Source organism: Osmerus eperlanus, chromosome 22 (assembly GCF_963692335.1).
Source record: "Osmerus eperlanus chromosome 22, fOsmEpe2.1, whole genome shotgun sequence".
Taxonomy (NCBI): Eukaryota; Metazoa; Chordata; class Actinopteri; order Osmeriformes; family Osmeridae; genus Osmerus; species Osmerus eperlanus.
This window is the reverse complement of record NC_085039.1, coordinates 12,680,159-12,699,050: the sequence shown is the minus strand read 5'-3', so window position 1 is coordinate 12,699,050 and position 18,892 is coordinate 12,680,159. Positions and strand designations below refer to the sequence as shown.

Here is an 18,892-nt window from a genome sequence, read left to right as displayed (position 1 = left end):
AATATATATAATATATTTGATCACATGATGGGGATCAGATAGAGAGACTGACAGTTGCCATGGTTTCCTCAAGTCTTTATTTCTCAGAACTTTTAACAAACATGGAACAATCCACCAATCACAAGTCAAACATGGAACAATCCACCAAGCACAAGTCATCACATACCCTGGCATAGAAACGCTCACCGATTCGACCGAGTTTTTTGAGTCCTCCGAACACGTACATACATTATGCCAAAGTGTAAATCGGTTATATGTACAAATGAATATACACAGAGGTCATACTGGGGTCATACACCAGCCAACCTGAGACAGACTGTGTGCTAGTTCCCTACGATCTACCCTGGTCTCCTCATCCTCCATGTTCATGAGGAGGGCCAGAGGGCCACACAGAGAGAGAGACCAGAGGAAAAAACATCTACTGTGCTTTACTACCGGGACCACGGTCATGACCTCCACCTTCTTCCTCCATCCTTCCTGATCTTTCTGTGTCCGTCCTTCCCTCCTTCCCCCCTCTTGGTTTCACAACTCTGTCCTTCCTCCATCTTCACATCCTCTCCTGGAGGGCATCAGGGGCGGAGATCTTTGGGTTCTCAGCTCTGCCCCGAGGAGGAAAAGGAGGAGGTGGAGGAGCATTATTAGGTGGAGGAGGAGGACAAGCAGTGGTATTAGCAGGAGGAGGCGCTGATCTTCTCAGACACCTCCAGATCTGACTTGGCCACCAGGAACCTCAGACGACCTCCACCCAGACGAATCAGATCCACGGCACTGGGGGAGGGGAGGCAGGAAGAGGAAAGAGAGAGGAGGCATTAAGGGGTCAGCAGAGTGGAGAGACTTCCTGAAGGTTGACAACAGATCAATCACAAAATCGCCACCAACATCACCACCATCATCCACATCACCACCATCATCTTCATCAGCGCCACACCTCTGGTAGTCCGCTCCAATCAGGCTGGTCCCATTAACGGCCAGGATCCGGTCCCCGATGCGGAGTCTACCGTCAGACGCAGCGGGCCCGTCCGGAATCAACGTCCTGATGTAGATACCAGGAGCATTCAGGGGGGTGTGCTGGAGGAGGAGAGGAGAGAGGGATGAGAGGGGCGTACTGGAGAAGGAGAGGAGAGAGGGATGAGAGGGGTGTGCTGGAGGAGGAGAGGAGAGAAGGATGAGAGGGGCGTACTGGAGGAGGAGAGGAGAGAGGGATGAGAGGGGTGTACTGGAGGAGGAGAGGAGAGAGGGATGAGAGGGGCGTACTGGAGGAGGTGAGGAGAGAGGGATGAGAGGGGTGTGCTGGAGGAGGAGAGGAGAGAGGGATGAGAGGGGTGTACTGGAGGAGGAGAGGAGAGAGGGATGAGAGGGGTGTACTGGAGGAGGAGAGGAAAGAGGGATGAGAGGGGAGAAGGATGAGAGGAAGGGAGGAAAGGGGAGAGGAGAAAGAGGAGGTGAGGAGAGAAGAGGGGAGAGGGATGAGGGGAGAGTGTGTGTGTGTGCTCCACTCACCAGTCCATCTATGAGTCCCATGCCCAAGCCGAAAGGTCCTTTGCTGAGTTCCACTACAAACACCACACACACACCTTCATCAGAGAGGGAGGGGAATTCACACCCACTAACACTCCCTGGAGAAGAACACACACACACACACAAGGTCTCGCTACAGGGTTACTAACACACATACCCTCTCTACTAATGACAATGCTATACACATGCACACAGGCAAACAAACTTCACACACACCGGGAACCTGTACTACAAAGCAGGTTCAACATACCCAGGATATCTTTAGCTGGCTTCAGTTAACTACAGCTGAAGTGACCTCACTAACCCCAAACCCTGCTTCGTATAGCAGGCTCTAGAAGTAGGCTGAGGTAAACACCTGCAGTACCAGACACACAGCACAGTGCATGCTGGGAACAGACACAGCCACTAGGAGGCAGCACAGTGCATGCTGGGAACAGACACAGCCACTAGGAGGCAGCACAGTGCATGCTGGGAACAGACAGAGTGCATGCTGGGAACAGACACAGTGCATGCTGGGAACAGACACAGTGCATGATGGGAACAGACAGCTGGGATGAAACAATATCCAACAAGGTCCTCATCTGTAAACTTTCTATGCAACATTTCACAACTTCAGCACAGAACGTTGGTGTTACCAAGAAGGGGTTGCTATGGTAATATGTGCCTTTGCGCTGCCATGGTAACACGGGGTGTTTGCGTACCTTCCAGGCCGTTGGGGACCAGGCCGTTGGTCTTGCAGGGGTCAGAGTTCACACCCCTGCAGCAGCCGTTGGTCTGGGGGGCGGGGCCAGGCCCAGGCCCGCCCCCCTCGGGGTACAGAGGGGTGTTGGGTGGAGTCAACAGACAGGAGGGGTCGGGATTGGCCGGTCTCATCTGGGGGGCAGGGCCGTTCTTCCTCAGTATGTTGTGTGATTGGCCGGGCAGTCTGTCCCTCCCCCTGTCCTCCCCCCCTGCCCCCCCGGGCCGAGGGCTGCTGTGAGGGGGGTCCAGCTGGGGGGGGGGGGGTACTGAGTTACACTCTGGACTGTTAGACACCACCACCCCCCCATAAGGGTTTCTGTGTGTGTGTGGGGGGGGGGGGGGAGTGTATGAGTGTGTGTGTGTGGGGGGGGGGGGGGAGTGTATGAGTGTGTGTGTGTGGGGGGGGGGGGAGTGTATGAGTGTGTGTGTGTGGGGGGGGGGGGGAGTGTATGAGTGTGTGTGTGTGGGGGGGGGGGGGAGTGTATGAGTGTGTGTGTGTGGGGGGGGGGGGAGTGTATGAGTGTGTGTGTGGGGGGGGGGGGGGGGAGTGTATGAGTGTGTGTGTGTGGGGGGGGGGGGAGTGTATGAGTGTGTGTGTGTGGGGGGGGGGGGAGTGTATGAGTGTGTGTGTGGGGGGGGGGGGGGAGTGTATGAGTGTGTGTGTGTGGGGGGGGGGGGAGTGTATGAGTGTGTGTGTGTGGGGGGGGGGGGGAGTGTATGAGTGTGTGTGTGTGGGGGGGGGGGGGAGTGTATGAGTGTGTGTGTGTGGGGGGGGGGGGGAGTGTATGAGTGTGTGTGTGTGGGGGGGGGGGGGAGTGTATGAGTGTGTGTGTGTGGGGGGGGGGGAGTGTATGAGTGTGTGTGTGGGGGGGGGGGGGGAGTGTATGAGTGTGTGTGTGTGGGGGGGGGGAGTGTATGAGTGTGTGTGTGTGGGGGGGGGGGGAGTGTATGAGTGTGTGTGTGTGGGGGGGGGGGGAGTGTATGAGTGTGTGTGTGTGTGGGGGGGGGGGAGTGTATGAGTGTGTGTGGGGGGGGAGGAGTGTATGAGTGTGTGTGGGGGGGGGGGGGAGTGTATGAGTGTGTGTGTTTGAGGATGTATGTGTGTGTGTGTGTAAACCTGCAGTAACACTAGAGGGATTAGTACCCTGCCAGCCATCCTCACTAATGAACCTGAAGACTAATCTCCTTAAGCTTGGTTTAACCATGTCTAGAACCACAACCTGTGTGTATGACTGGGTGTATTAGTTTGTGTGTACCTGTATGTGTGTGTGTCTGTAGATGTGTGTTTGTAGATGTGTTTGGGTGAGTATCTGTATATGTGTGTGTGTGTGTAGGTGTGTGTGGTGTATGTGTGTGTGTGTGTATATATATGTGTGTGTGTGTGTCACTAACCTGTATGTGTGTGTGTGTCACTAACCTGTATGTGTGTGTGTGTGTGTGTCACTAACCTGTGTGTGCGTGTGTCACTAACCTGTGTGTGTGTGTCACTAACCTGTGTGTGTGTGTCACTAACCTGTGTGTGTGTGTGTCACTAACCTGTGTGTGTGTGTGTGTGTGTGTGTCACTAACCTGTGTGTGTGTGTGTGTGTGTGTCACTAACCTGTGTGTGTGTGTGTGTGTCACTAACCTGTGCCTCCTGCCACTCTGCGGTGCAGCTGCTCCCGGTGTGTGTGTTGTTGTGTGTGTTGTTGTGTGTGTTGTTGTTGTGCGTGGCGGGGTGTGTGTGTGTCTTGGAGCGCAGCCCCCAGAGGAAGTGCCGGACGTAGAGCAGCTGGCGGTAGATGTTGTCATCTATGGAGGGGTGGTCCAGGTCCACCCTGAAGCCCCCGCTGGGCAGCATGATGGGGGGGTGGTTCTCAAAGCTCTCCAGCAGGTCCACTACACACACACACAGGGATGGGAACAAACACACTTATTGTATGTTTAGACATTAAAATATGTCCTATAGAGGCAGACCTCACCTGTCCTGTAGAGGCAGACCTCACCTGTCCTGTAGAGGCAGACCTCACCTGTCCTATAGAGGCAGACCTCACCTGTCCTGTAGAGGCAGACCTCACCTGTCCTATAGAGGCATAACCTCACCTGTCCTGTAGAGGCAGACGTCACCTGTCCTATAGAGGCACACCTCACCTGTCCTATAGAGGCAGACGTCACCTGTCCTATAGAGGCAGACCTCACCTGTCCTGTAGAGGCAGACCTCACCTGTCCTATAGAGGCAGACGTCACCTGTCCTATACAGGCATAACCTCACCTGTCCTGTAGAGGCAGACCTCACCTGTCCTATAGAGGCAGACCTCACCTGTCCTATAGAGGCAAACGTCACCTGTCCTACAGAGGCAGACCTCACCTGTCCTATAGAGGTAAACCTCACCTGTCCTATAGAGGCAGACCTCACCTGTCCTGTAGAGGCAGACCTCACCTGTCCTATAGAGGCAGGCCTCACCTGTCCTATAGAGGCAGACCTCACCTGTCCTATAGAGGCAGGCCTCACCTGTCCTATAGAGGCAGACCTCACCTGTCCTATAGAGGTAAACCTCACCTGTCCTATAGAGGCAGACCTCACCTGTCCGGTAGAGGCAGACCTCACCTGTCCTATAGAGGCAGGCCTCACCTGTCTTATAGAGGCAGACCTCACCTGTCCTATAGAGGCAGACGTCACCTGTCCTACAGAGGCAGACCTCACCTGTCCTATAGAGGTAAACCTCACCTGTCCTATAGAGGCAGACCTCACCTGTCCTGTAGAGGCAGACCTCACCTGTCCTATAGAGGCAGGCGTCACCTGTCCTATAGAGGCAGACCTCACCTGTCCTATAGAGGCAGGCCTCACCTGTCCTATAGAGGCAGACCTCACCTGTCCTATAGAGGTAAACCTCACCTGTCCTATAGAGGCAGACCTCACCTGTCCGGTAGAGGCAGACCTCACCTGTCCTATAGAGGCAGGCCTCACCTGTCCTATAGAGGCAGGCCTCACCTGTCCTATAGAGGCAGACCTCACCTGTCCTATAGAGGCAGGCCTCACCTGTCCTATAGAGGCAGGCCTCCTGTTCACTGCAGGGCTGCCAGGCTGGGATGGGTCCTGGTATCTCTGCTGCCTGCTGGTACTGAGTCAGCACTCTCTGCAGCTGCACTGGCTTCAGACACGGGTGCTCCCCACTCAGAGTCCTCCAGCTCCGCTACACACACACACACACACACCACACACACACACACACACGCACACGCACACGCACACACACACACACACGCACGCACACGCACACGCACACACACGCACACACACGCACGCACACACACACACACACACGAACACACACACGCACACACACACACACACACACGCACACACACACGCACACACGAACACACACACGCACACACACACACACACACACGCACACACACACACACACACGAACACACACACACACACACGCACACACACACATGCACACACACATGCATTTAGTGAGTTAGTTAAGTGAGTTCAAGGCCGTAATCAGAATATATATTGGGGGGACATTCACACATTCCACCTGACATTCAAATCTGGTCAAAATGTCCCCCCAATATATTGATATAAAAATATAAATACAAATATAAATGTGCTATGCTACAACAGGCAACCACGCACGCTGTCCGAAAATATCATAAAATTACGTTGACTCCATGGCTACGGCCTTGAGTGAGTTACTGACCCACTTCAGTCAGTAGAATTAAGTGTATCCAGGTGTGTGTGTTCAGGTGTGTGTTCAGGTGTGTGTCCAGGTGTGTGTGTCCAGGTGTGTGTGTTCAGGTGTGTGTTCAGGTGTGTGTGTCCAGGTGTGTGTGTCCAGGTGTGTGTGTTCAGGTGTGTGTTCAGGTGTGTGTGTCCAGGTGTGTGTGTTCAGGTGTGTGTTACCTGTGTGAGCTGCTGGGGGGGTGTGGCCAGGATGCTAACAGCACTGTTGAACTTGGTGAAGAACTTCTCAGCCAGGTGCCTCAGCCCTGCCTTCCTGGCCCATTCTAGAACCATCCGTACACACGCCTGTATCTGGAGAACCCTGGAGCGCTGGAACCAGCCTCGAGAGGGGCCTACACACACACACATACACACATACACACACACACACATACACACATACATTCACTTACACACACATACACACACACAAACACACACACGCACATACACACATGCAGACACACATACACACACATATACACACATACATACATACACTTACACACACATACACACAAACAAACACACGCACATACACACACACACATACACACATAGATATAAATACACAGACACATACACATAGAAATATACATAGATATAAATGCACACAAACACACACTAATAGGATTAGGTGTGGGAAAACAGTAATCTTGTGCAGCATAGACAAACATGACAGTACTTAACCCCCTCAAAGAGGTGCAATAATGCACACACACACACACACAACCTGTGGCAAAGTGGGTTAAATCTCATTCCGAAATCTTCAAGTGTGTGTGTGTGATCCTCCCAGCCACACACACCTTAAAGCAACAGGACCCCCTAACTCTAACCCTAACCCTAACCCTAACCCCCACTCTAATCTGCTTAGTGGTGATGTCACCACCTGTCCTACTGACTGGCATCTCTCTCTTGCCTTCTGTCTCTCTCTCTCTCTCTCCATTTGGAGAGAGAGAGAGAGAGAGAGAGAGAGAGAGAGAGAGAGAGAGAGAGAGAGAGAGAGAGAGAGAGAGAGAGAGAGAGAGAGAGAAAAAGAGGAAGTAAGAGAGAGAAACATAGAGAGAGAGAGGGAGAGGAGAGATGAGAGATGAGAGGGAGAGAGAGGGAGATGAAAGAGAGAGAGGTCATAGAAAAGTGAAAAAGGTTTTTTTTTAATTTCTCTCTTTCTCTCTATGCTCTCTTTTACATTGATCTATATTGAAGATTAGAGTAGAGAAGGAGAAGAAGAGAGGAGGAGAGGAGGAGAGATAACCTTTAGAGGACAGGAGAAATCTGTTGTCTAACTGCCTAATGAAGACATATGGCTGTGTGTGTGAGTGTGCGTGTGTGTGAGTGTGTGTGAGTGTGTGTATGTGAGTGTGTGAGTGTGTGTGTGTGTGTGTGTGAGTGTCTGTGCTACAGAGAGGGCTGTAGATGTTGTCTGCCTACAGGTAAACAGGTCTATTAGGAAGGCCATTCTAAACCGCTTCTCTCCACACCCCTCCATTCCTTCACCCCTCCCTCCCTTCACCCCTCCATCCCTTCACCCCTCCATTCCTTCACCCCTCCATTCCTTCACCCCTCCCTCCCTTCACCCCTCCCTTCACCCCTCCATTCCTTCACCCCTCCCTCCCTTCACCCCTCCATTCCTTCACCCCTCCATTCCTTCACCCCTCCCTCCCTTCACCCCTCCATTCCTTCACCCCTCCATTCCTTCACCCCTCCATCCCTTCACCCCTCCCTCCCTTCACCCCTCCCTCCCTTCACCCCTTCATTCCTTCACCCCTTCATTCCTTCACCCCTCCCTCCCTTCACACAAGGACAAATGGGAGGCACGAGTCACTCTCCGCAAAATGCTGACAGGATGCAAATCACACACACACACAAAGTGGTGTGCATCAGTGTTGTCCCAGGGGAGGTTTAATGGGATAGAGTGTGTGTGTCCCTGTGTGTGTGTGTGTGTCCCTGTGTGTGTCCCTGTGTGTGTGTGTGTGTCTGACCTTTGTCCATCAGCTGGTTGAAGAGCGACACGTTGGAGAAGAAGAAGAGATAGGAGAACATCTGGGCCTGGATCTCTGGGTGCACCTGGTAGCCCTGGAGAAGGTCCTGGCAGTACTGGAACACCTGGGGAGAGGACAGGGGGAGTTGAGAGCTATGTGAATGTGATCATGAATATGAGTGTGTGTGAGTGTGTGTGAGTGTGTACCTGCAGGACCCTGTGGACAGGCTCAGGACAGCTGGACCCTCTCCAGGGCTCCGAGCTGCTGTCTGGGAACGGGTTACACTCCAGCAGCCCTGGGAGGACAACGTACAGAGACTACACACACACACACACACACATTTATATGCACACACACACATACACATTTATATACACACACACACACATTTATATACACACATACATTTATATACACACACACACATTTATATACACACACACACACATTTATATACACACATACATTTATATACACACACACACATTTATATACACACACACATTTATATACACATGCACACATACACATTTATATACACACACACACATTTATATACACACACACACATTTATATACACACGCACACATTTATATACATATACATATATATACACACGCACACATTTATATACATATATACACACACGCACACTCAAATACCCACATATACACGCACACACACGCACATACACACACACTGGACAACCTACCTATGCAACATGTAATGAGTTAACAGAGTTAAATGAGTTAAATGACTAAATGTAACACACACACACACACGTTTCCATAGAGATTAGGCTCCAGCGCTAGGAGGTTGCCATGGGAATGGTGTGGTTACCTTGGTGATGTAGTACACGCATTGCTGGAAGGTGTACATGATCACCTCTTCCAAGATCGTCATGGCCTCCTCATTGGCCGAGATGGTTGCCGACAGCAACGACTCTTTGGAACCTGGAGGGGAAGACATACTACGTTAAAACCTCCATCCATCCATACAGAGAGAGACAGAGATAGAGGGAGAGAGAGATACATAGAGAGACAGAGAGACAGAGAGAGAGAGACAAAGATATATATATATATATAGAGAGAGAGAGAGAGAGAGAGAGTACTGCAGCATTAGAACTTCTCTGTCACAGTGAATAATTACTTTTCAACCAAGAAAACTCATCATTGGGAGTGTGGTGTGTATACCTGTGGGGGTCTCCATGGTGTGTGTGTGTACCTGTGGGGGTCTCCATGGTGTGTGTGTGTACCTGTGGGGGTCTCCATGGTGTGTGTGTGTACCTGTGGGGGTCTCCATGGTGTGCGTGTATGTGGGGACTCTCTGCTGGATGAAGTAGAGCAGCTCGATGGAGTTGGACATCCAGAAGAAAATGACCTGAAGGTCTGGGAGCAGGTCAGAGATGGAGAGCAGGGCCAGGGAGGCTGGGTCCTGACTGTACACACACATCAACACACACATCAACACACACACACACACACACATCAACACACACACACATCAACCCACACACATCAACACAGACATCAACACACATCAACACACACACACACATCAACACACACACACACACACATCAACACACACACACACACACATCAACACACACTACACTACAAGGCAGAATGTGATACATACTGCTGAGCTTGCTTCTGTGCCAGCTCCTTTGTCTTCTCCTGTAAGACACACAAACACACACAAACGCACACACACACACACACACACACAAACACACACACACAGTGGAATTAGAAGCTCATTAAACTTTTACGTTGTGCGTAGGAAGATCTTAACACCAGTCGCTCTCACCAGACAGATCAGAGAGAGATACTACTAACACACACACACACATACACACACACACACACACACACACATACACACACACACATACACACACACATACACACACTCACTATCTGACCTACTTCCACCCTGGTGATGTCATCTTCAGTGGACGGAACATGGGAGCTACAGGTGATTCTAGAACCTGAACAGAAGCTTCCAGAACACGATCACACAGACCCCCCCCCCCACACCCACCCAGGCGACGGTCTGGACCCGACGTGCTATCTTCAGTAGCAGCTTCCCAAAGCACCCTGGGAAGGAGGAGGCAGAGTGTTGCAGGACCAGACACAGCAGGTAGGCTGGGGTCAGCTTGTGGTCGTCACCTGGACACACACACACACACACACATGCACACACACATACACACACATACATACACACACACACATATACACACACACAGAGCAGGTGGAAAAGTTAGAGCAGGTGAAGTCAACAACGTACATTAGCCCAGTAGATCCCAGTAGATCCCAGTAGATCCCAGTAGATCCCAGTAGATCCCTCACCTCCAGGTTCTATCAGGGTCATGATCCTGCTGAGCAGAGCGTCTTCATGAGCCTGCTCATACTCCAGCTGCAGACGCCTCTTCTGCCCCGCCCCGCCAGGCCCCGCCCCTGCCCCACCAGGCCCCGCCCCTGCCCCACCAGGCCCCGCCCCTCGGGCCTTCACCAGGTGGGGCTTGAAGCTGCGTCGAGGAGCGGGGCCAGCAGCCTTGTCCTTCAACACAGACCCGCACATCCTACAGACCCCCCCATCCCCGCCCCCCTCTCCGGCCCCCTCGCCCCCCGCCCCCCCGGTGTCGTACAGCTGGCCCAGGGAGCGCAGGCGGGTCAGCGTCTGGGCGGGGAGGGGCTTGGCCCCCGCAGGGTCCTTGTACAGGAAGATGTAGTGCGCTCCGAAGGCCAGCAGGTCGCCGTGCCTCAGCGGGGTGGAGCGCTCGCACCGTGAGAAGTTCACCATCACGGCCGCCTGCGGCACGGGCTCCGCCGCCACGCAGAAACGCTCCTCGGAGACGGGGGGCGGGCTGGAGGCGTTGCCACGACACCGGGAGGCAGCGGAGGAGGTTGCCGGGGCGGGGATGCGACGCAGGAGGCAGTGCAGGGGCAGGATGTCCGGGGAGGACAGGCTGATGTTAGGCCGTGCTGACGGGGTCTCCTGCCCCACAGTGTGCTGCTCCCTGTTCAGCAGGTACACCAGGCAGTCCTGCAGCACAGCACTATATACTCATATATACTGCATATACATATACAGCAACATATATAGTTGCAGCAGTTCAGCAGCTACACCAACAACGGAATATGTATTTTTTTCAATACTATACAATATTTACATAATATATTGATGATACTGTGGTGTTAAATATGGTGTGAAGTACTGTGAAGCACTCACCTGCTTGTTGAAGCCCTGTAGCAGCAGCAAGTGAGGGGACTGGTAGAGAGAAAGTCTCACCCCTCCTCCCCCCTGACTCCCCTCCTCCTTCTTCCGAGCCGGAACCCCCCCCTCCCTCCCCCCGCGGGACCTCAGGGGCCCGGGCAGGGTGGAGTAGTACCGCTTAGGCTCCTCCCCTGTTCCCAGCTGGACCAATCACAGAGAGGCAGGAAGTAGGTTATGGTACATGAACGGTGGCTTCAATCTGACTTCATGTAGTTAACACATTTTACAGTAGCTGTCAACGGCTGTTTCTAATGTTCTAGCTAGCTGCTGGCTAACAGAATCTCCATGGCTGTTTCTATTCTTAAAGCTAGCTGCTAGCTCTGTGGCTGCTAGCTCTGTGGCTACTAGCTCTGTGGCTGCTAGCTCTGTGGCTGCTAGCTCTGTGGCTGCTAGCTCTGTGGCTGCTAGCTCTATGGTTGCAGCTGCTGGCCGCAGGGTAGGGCTAGCAGGACGTGGCAGCGCCCCCACCTGGTTGAGGCTGGTCTCGCTGAGGCTGCGGCACAGAGAGGAGCCGGCGCGGGGCAGAGTTCCCTTAGCCCTGTTCCTCTGGAGCTTACGGGCCTGGGCGTTGATGTCTGGGGGAGGAGGGGGAGGAGGAGGGGAAGGGTAGGAGGGGAGGAGGGGGAGGGGAGTAGGGGGAGGAGGAGGGGGAGGGGAGGAGGGGGAGGGGAAGGGGAGGAGGGGGAGGAGGAGGGGGAGGGGAGGAGGGGAGGAGGGGAGGAGAAGGGGAGGAGGGGGAGGGGAGGAGAAGGGGAGGAGGGGGAGGGGAGGAGGGGGCAGACAAGACACGGTGTGATGAAGCAACTGAGTCAGAGTTGAATCAGATTGATTTGATTCAGGATTGACTGGTTACAGTAAGACAAGCAGAATCAGGTGAGTCAGGTGAGTCATGCAAACCAAACGACTCCAAGCCAGCGTGCTGAGCTGCTGTCTGATGGACACATGGACGTGAGACACATAAGGCACGAGGGCCGCACACACACACACACCAAACACACACACCAAACACACACACACCAAACACACACATTGTATGACTCTCACATCATGGTATTGATATGGGCTTGGAAAGGAGGGGGGCAGCTACAGGCGATCTCCATAGCGATGGGCACAGGTGGTCTCCATGGCGATGGGAGGGTGACAGACACCCCTACCTTTGGAGGTGGGCGTGGCAGAGGCGGAGCCACAGTGGGTCTGAGCCAATCGGGAGCGAGGAGGAGAGCTACGGAGCCTGCCCAGCCCGGACCGACCAATCAGAGCAGCCAGGAAGGGAGGGGTCTTAGACCCAACTGTAGCAGGGGGGCAGAGGGGGCAGGCGCCACACACACACACAAGTACAATATACGCGCACACAGGCACACAAGTACAATACACACACAAGTACAATACACACACGTATACACGTACAATACACGCGCACACACACATACAATAAACACACACACACAGTATTTCTCTGAACACTGTGAAACTGAGGAGAGAGGGTTAGGATGAGGGTGATGTTAGTGTGTGTTCATGTTAGTGCCATTAATGTGTGTTAGTGTGTGTTAGTGTGTGTTAGTGCGGTTTGTGTAGGCGTGTTAGTGTGTGTGGTGTGGTTATTGTGTGTGTGTGTATCTAAATGTCACACTTGTCATCAATCAGAACATTAATTCCATGTAAAGGTCAGTCCATGATTCTAATTTATCACCCTTGAGTACACACACACACACACATCTACACACACACACACATCTACACACACCTGCAATGCAGGTGTCAAGCCTACAAAATTATTTGTACCAGACTCAGATGGAGACTGACAGACAGAGACAGAGACAGAGACAGAGACAGAGAGAGAGAGAGAGAGAGAGAGAGAGAGAAATTGAGGGTAAGAAAGCAAGGAGAGGAAGGAGAGAGAGACAGTCAGTCCTTCATAACCATGGCAACAGTGGCATGTTCTGGATCGTATAAGGTTCTGGTCTCACAGAACCAAGATCCTAGAACACTCCTTCATTCATAAAATCCTCAGACTCTCTCACTGGCTTCAGCTTTCAATCAATCAATCGACCGGCCAACCACGCGTCTCTGCTGCACTTAAAACCCCGCCCCCCTCCCCCCAACAGGAAACACTGAGCTCAGCAGATCACACACACATGAAGAAGACAGGTGTGTGTGTCTGTCTGTCTGTGTGTGTGTGTGTGTGTCTGTGTCTGTGTGTGTCTGTGTGTGTCTGTCTGTGTGTGTCTGTGTGTGTCTGTGTGTGTCTGTGTCTGTCTGTGTGTGTCTGTGTGTGTCTGTGTGTGTCTGTGTGTGTCTGTGTCTGTCTGTGTGTGTCTGTGTGTGTCTGTGTGTGTCTGTGTGTGCTTATAAAATGTGAAGAAGTGACAGAGAGAAAGAATGAGGTAGGGACACAGAGGGAGAGAGAGAGAGAGAGAGAGAGAGAGAGAGAGAGAGAGAGAGAGAGAGAGAGAGAGAGAGAGAGGCCAGCTATAGGATATATATAACACTGTCAGCTCAAAACACTTCTGTAGAAGTTAACAATGATTATAGCTGTTCTATCCTACTATTAACTCACACACACATTCCAAACACATACACACTCCAAACACACACACACTCCAAACACACACTCCAAACACACACACACTCCAAAAACACACACACACTCCCCACTAACGAGTGTGTTTCTGCTGAGTTTGACAAGTGAAGAAGAATTATAGACCAGCAGCTTTATGTGTGTGTGAATTAGAGTGTGTAAGTGTATGTAGTGTGTGTATGCAGAGTGTGATGTGTACAGTGTGTGTACAGCGTGTGTACAGTGTGTACAGCGTGTGTACAGTGTGTGTACAGCGTGTGTACAGTGTGTGTACAGCGTGTGTACAGTGTGTGTACAGTGTGTGTACAGCGTGTGTACAGTGTGTGTACAGTGTGTGTACAGTATGTGTGCAGTGTGTGTACAGTGTGTGTGCAGTGTGTACAGTGTGTGTGCAGTGTGTGTACAGCGTGTGTACAGTGTGTGTACAGCGTGTGTACAGTGTGTGTACAGTGTGTGTACAGCGTGTGTACAGTGTGTGTACAGTGTGTGTACAGTATGTGTGCAGTGTGTGTACAGCGTGTGTGCAGTGTGTGTACAGTGTGTGTGCAGTGTGTGTACAGCGTGTGTGCAGTGTGTGTACAGTGTGTGTGCAGTGTGTGTACAGTGTGTGTGCAGTGTGTGTACAGTGTGTGTGCAGTGTGTGTGCTCACCAGCGGTGACCGTGTCCTTGTCCTTGGCGTTGAGCTCCTCCACCTCCGCCCTGCTCCTCAGCTCGAACCTGCGGGCGTGACCCTCGCGAGGCCTCCACAGCTGCTGCAGTAGGAGAGGCTTCTCTGTGTCCCCTAGGGCCCGCAGGCACTCTGCACGCCACCCCGGACCCTCCGTCTCGCCCTCCCCGGCCCCGCCCTCCAGAAGCCCAATCACATCGCAGAGCACGTAGGCGTGTGCGTGGGCCTTGTTGAGGGAGTAGCGGTCCAGCGCCTCCTTCACCAGCTCGCGGGCACTGGAGGTGGGCGTGGCCAGGACAGACTTGTAATTGGCGCCGGGACAGACGGCGTCCCCGAAGATCTTGAGCACGCCGGGGGCGGAGCTCTGGGTGGACAGCTCTGAGGGGTCGTCGGCCGGGCGGTCGGGGGGCTCGGTGACAGAGCGGCGCTCTCTGGAGGTGTGCTCCACCGGGGCACGGTCACGGTAACTCAACGTCCGGTAGAGAACCTGGGGGGAGGAGAGGGGTTACCTGTGTGTAGTGTGTGAGAGTGTGTGTGTGTGTGTGTCTGGGCTGTGTGTGTGTGTGTGTGTACCTGGGTGAAGGTTCTGCTCTGGCGTTTCAGCCGGCTCTTGGAAGGGAGGGACATGCTGGCCCCGGAGGAGGAGCCGTAGAACATGCTGCTAACAGGAGACCCACACTCTGGTGACCTGACACACACACACACACACAGAGTAACACACACACACACACAGAGTAACACACACACACACACACAGAGTAACACACACACAGAGTAACACACACACACACACACACAGAGTAACACACACACAGAGTAACACACACACACACACAGAGTAACACACACACACACACACACAGAGTAACACACACACACACACAGAGTAACACACACACACACACAGAGTAACACACACACACACACACAGAGTAACACACACACAGAGTAACACACACACACACAAACAGAGTAACACACACACACACACAGAGTAACACACACACAGAGTAACACACACAGAGTAACACACACACAGAGTAACACACACACACACACAGAGTAACACACACACACACAAACAGAGTAACACACACACACAGAGTAACACACACACAGAGTAACACACACACACACAGAGTAACACACACACAGAGTAACACACACACACAGAGTAACACACACACAGAGTAACACACACACACACACAGAGTAACACACACACAGAGTAACACACACACAGAGTAACACACACACAGAGGTAACACGCATACAGAGTTAAAACACACGAACCGGTAGCGTGTTTGTGTGTGTGTATGTGTGTGTGTGTGTGTGTGTAAGTGTGTGCGTGTGTGTTTTGATACCTGGGTGCTGCAGAGGTGTCTCCAGTGCATGCGTCAGGGTTCAGGGGTCAGGGCAGGGGGGATGAAGGTCACACCCTCCTCTAGCCACTCTGTCTCTGCTTACACTGACACACACACACACACACACACATTCAGACTTTGCTGACACTGGCTGCTTCGTTTCTGTGTGTGTAAGTTCCTTGAGCAGGGATCACGTGACCATATTAAATACCCGCTAATCCCTAATCACCCATTTGGCGGCTGTTAACTCAACCCCGTTCTAACGGCCCCTCCCGTGAACCGCGTCTGGGCGCGGGACATCAAACTGGACGTCAGGTCTCTGTACCGGGTAACGGGACTGTCCTCTGGTCTCGAGAGACCTAGGTAGAGAGAAATGTAGCGCGCAGAGCCTTTGTCTCGAGGCTCCTCAGAGACGCTTAAAGACGTTCTCGTTTAGATTTAGCCTACTCAAGGTCAGAATTAGGCTTCACCCGGTTAGAATACACACACCGGTACCGTTACGGCGAGATGCTGTACGTTTTCAACCTATGTTTACAACTATCTCAGATCACCGGCTACTTGTGGCTAGTTTGCGCAGTTTGGTCGCCAATAGCAACCGCCAGACCAACAAAAGGCACGAGCTAAAGCCTTAAGAATTAATCCGCTAATGAGACGGCTGTGCACGCGAGCCCCGCTCGAGACCAGCCCCCGGGAGAGTCTGAAGTCTGTCCGTGTCTGGAGAACCGTCTTCAGTCAGAAAAAAAAACCTTCCGTTTCTGAATACTACCTTATCACTGCACCGATGTGAGCGTGCGTTGCCGCCCCGTATCTTCAACATGTGACAAAAAACACAATGTTTACCAGACGGGTCCATGTAATATAACCCTCTATCACAATGTACTCAGTCTGTTCAGACAAACCTCCAGTTTATATTTCACGTCATTGTTGGGCTCGTGCAAGCGACAGCGCTATGTCGGAGGTGTAGCTACCTGCTATCGCGTTACCGATTCTCTCCTCCCGCTGTCTGCAGTGCGTGGCTCCATAGCTCTGGGAAACCCGGGATGCCGTCTGTCTGGAGAACCCCCCGGGATAAGTAACGGTAATATCACCTGCTTATAGAGCCGTTTAGCGCGTCCCGGCGTCGTTCAGTCACCCGTGAACTTCGTTGTCAAGCGCTGCTACAGTGAAACGTGTTTATTAACCTGTTCTATATGCGCGTCTCCACTCACAGTCCTCCCGGTTGCTCTGCCTCCGGCAACTGCATTCCGATCCACAACGGCGAACCGACCTGTGACGGAAACACACGAGGACCACAGCCGGTTCTTGTCGGTAAGGGCTGAGTGCACCTGCTGATGCGCAAAGTGTGGATACAGACTCCGCGTGGCGGGCACGCGCGGCACGACAACTATGCAGGTGGAGCCGCCTGCGCTTTTTTGGGTGAGGCGAGCAGAATAATAAGATCCCCCAAATGTACACCACCCTCTTCTGATCCCACAATCATCTACATCAAGAACAGAATACGAAGAAAGACACCGGCGGTTATACAAAACGCTTCCAACAGACAGGAGAGTGATTCGCCAATCAGAACAGACACGAGATTGACTTGAGCGTTCAATCCCGTCTCCGCTATTGACCGGACACGGCCGACAGCGCTCTCTGATGGCTAGTTACGGTTACTGCAGCCGCAGATCTGGTGTTCCTGACACCGTCACGAAAACATTAATCAGATAAACAGCAACAAGCATATCAGTTATAAAAGTTGTGTTTTTATTAAAACAGCAACATATATAAAATACAGACACAGTCAGCAGTACCATCACTAAGCACCAGTCACGATCTGAGATAGTCAGCAAGCTACACTCATGGAGGGGAAGATGGGAGGGGGGGTATGGGAGGGAGAGGGGGGAGGAGCGAGGGGTTGGTATGGGAGGGGGAGGAGCGAGGGGGGGTGGGGGAGGGGGGAGGAGCGAGGGGGGGTATGGGAGGGGGAGGAGCGAGGGGGGGTGGGGGAGGAGCGAGGGGGGGGGTGGGGGAGGGAGAGGGGGGAGGAGTAAGTGGGAGGAGGGAGGAGCAGAACAAAGAGATAAAACATCTCTAAAGACGACGCAAAGGAAAAGCTTCACAGCATCACGGAACGTTAGAACACTGAGAGAAGGGTCACACGGAGGTCACACAAAGGTCGTACAAAGGTCAAAGGTTCAAATACTAAGTGTGGGATAGAAAAGAGGGTTAGGGTTAGGGCCTCTTAGGGTTAGGGTTAACCTAACTGAGACCGTTAGGCCGTCAGGCGACGTCCTCTTCTCTCTCACAGAAAACACGCGCAGGGCGAGTCTCATTCCAGCTGCCCCCCTCGCCCCTTGCCCCTCCCCCTGCCCCCTCGCCCCTCAGGGAGACTGAGAGGGACACTCTGGAAGGGAACCCGCCCACCTGCAGGATGTGAGGCAGTGTGGCAGCATTGGAGGCTGACAGTTAAATCAAGCGCACCTGAAGTCTTTGAAAAATCCAAGAAGTAGCTTTTTTTAAAACCCACCCAGGTGTGCCGTGTCTGGGCGGTGGTGGCAGAGAAAACAAGTGTTCTCTGTGGCAGGTTTGATTGTTTTATTCTTTTGTGCAGCCCAACGCAGCACCTCAGGAGCGGAGCTATGGTGTAACACTTTTAACCACCCTGGCAACAAACATTAGCGACATAAAAACTTGGTGTGATGTCACAATGCTGTCAGGACAGGGACAGCTGTTCTCACAACACCGTACGTGTCTGTGTGACGGTGTGTGTGTGTGTGTGTCAGTGTGTGTCGATGTGTGTGTGACAGTGCGTGTGTGTGTCAATGTGTGTGTGTGATGGTGTTTGTGTGTGTCGGTGTGTGTGTGACGGTGTGTTTCACTGCGTTGCTTAGGCACCAGTGAGTTTGACTCTTTACATTTTCAAAATGCGTACGACCAATCAGAACAAAGATGTTTCACAGTAGCCTATCGGTGCGCGGCTCAGACAGTTGGAGCCTGTCCCCCTGTGGACACGTCTGCAAAGATGCTGAAGAGAAAAACCAGCATCAGAGAAACA

General features: G+C 52.6%; 2 protein-coding genes across 5 annotated transcripts in view; both read right to left on the bottom strand.

The window, feature by feature from the left end:
• Positions 1 to 85: 85 nt before the first annotated feature.
• Positions 86 to 17,340, bottom strand: radil (Ras association and DIL domains). 3 transcript variants are annotated; one of them, XM_062448682.1, is made up of 21 exons: positions 16,755 to 17,340; positions 15,856 to 15,959; positions 15,065 to 15,179; positions 14,474 to 14,978; positions 12,400 to 12,534; positions 11,714 to 11,820; positions 11,201 to 11,386; positions 10,318 to 11,014; positions 10,007 to 10,134; positions 9,602 to 9,639; positions 9,247 to 9,398; positions 8,801 to 8,913; positions 8,166 to 8,276; positions 7,960 to 8,083; positions 6,158 to 6,330; positions 5,279 to 5,432; positions 3,887 to 4,137; positions 2,220 to 2,508; positions 1,501 to 1,616; positions 929 to 1,068; positions 86 to 768 (listed from the first exon to the last, which is right to left on the bottom strand). In XM_062448682.1, exons 3-21 carry the CDS (start codon positions 15,146 to 15,148, stop codon positions 669 to 671), a joined length of 3,603 nt encoding a protein of 1,200 aa, XP_062304666.1. In that variant the 5' UTR covers positions 15,149 to 15,179; positions 15,856 to 15,959; positions 16,755 to 17,340; the 3' UTR covers positions 86 to 668. The 3 variants fall into 3 exon arrangements, with proteins under 3 accessions (XP_062304666.1, XP_062304664.1, XP_062304667.1); XM_062448680.1 differs by having other exon boundaries at positions 16,824 to 17,340; XM_062448683.1 differs by lacking the exon at positions 12,400 to 12,534 and having other exon boundaries at positions 87 to 768; positions 16,824 to 17,339.
• Positions 17,341 to 17,580: 240 nt separating this feature from the next.
• Positions 17,581 to 18,892, bottom strand: part of LOC134009088 (monocyte to macrophage differentiation factor 2-like) — a 7,266-nt gene continuing 5,954 nt past the window's right edge. For both annotated transcript variants that reach the window (XM_062448775.1, XM_062448776.1), the window contains exon 7: positions 17,581 to 18,892. This exon is cut by the window's right edge and continues 1,831 nt beyond it. The gene's annotated coding sequence lies outside the window, so the exon portion shown is untranslated.

Bases quoted from the DNA above. Each gene is read 5' to 3' on its own strand.
- radil (XM_062448682.1), bottom strand. From the start codon at position 15,148: ATGTTCTACGGCTCCTCCTCCGGGGCCAGCATGTCCCTCCCTTCCAAG. The intron at 8,084-8,165 runs GTACACACTCAC...TCCTCTCCCCAG, and splicing joins CTGTCCACAGGGTCCTGCAG to GTGTTCCAGTACTGCCAGGA. The intron at 4,138-5,278 runs GTGAGGCCTGCC...GTGTGTGTGTAG, and splicing joins GGCCTGCCTCTATAGGACAG to TGGACCTGCTGGAGAGCTTT.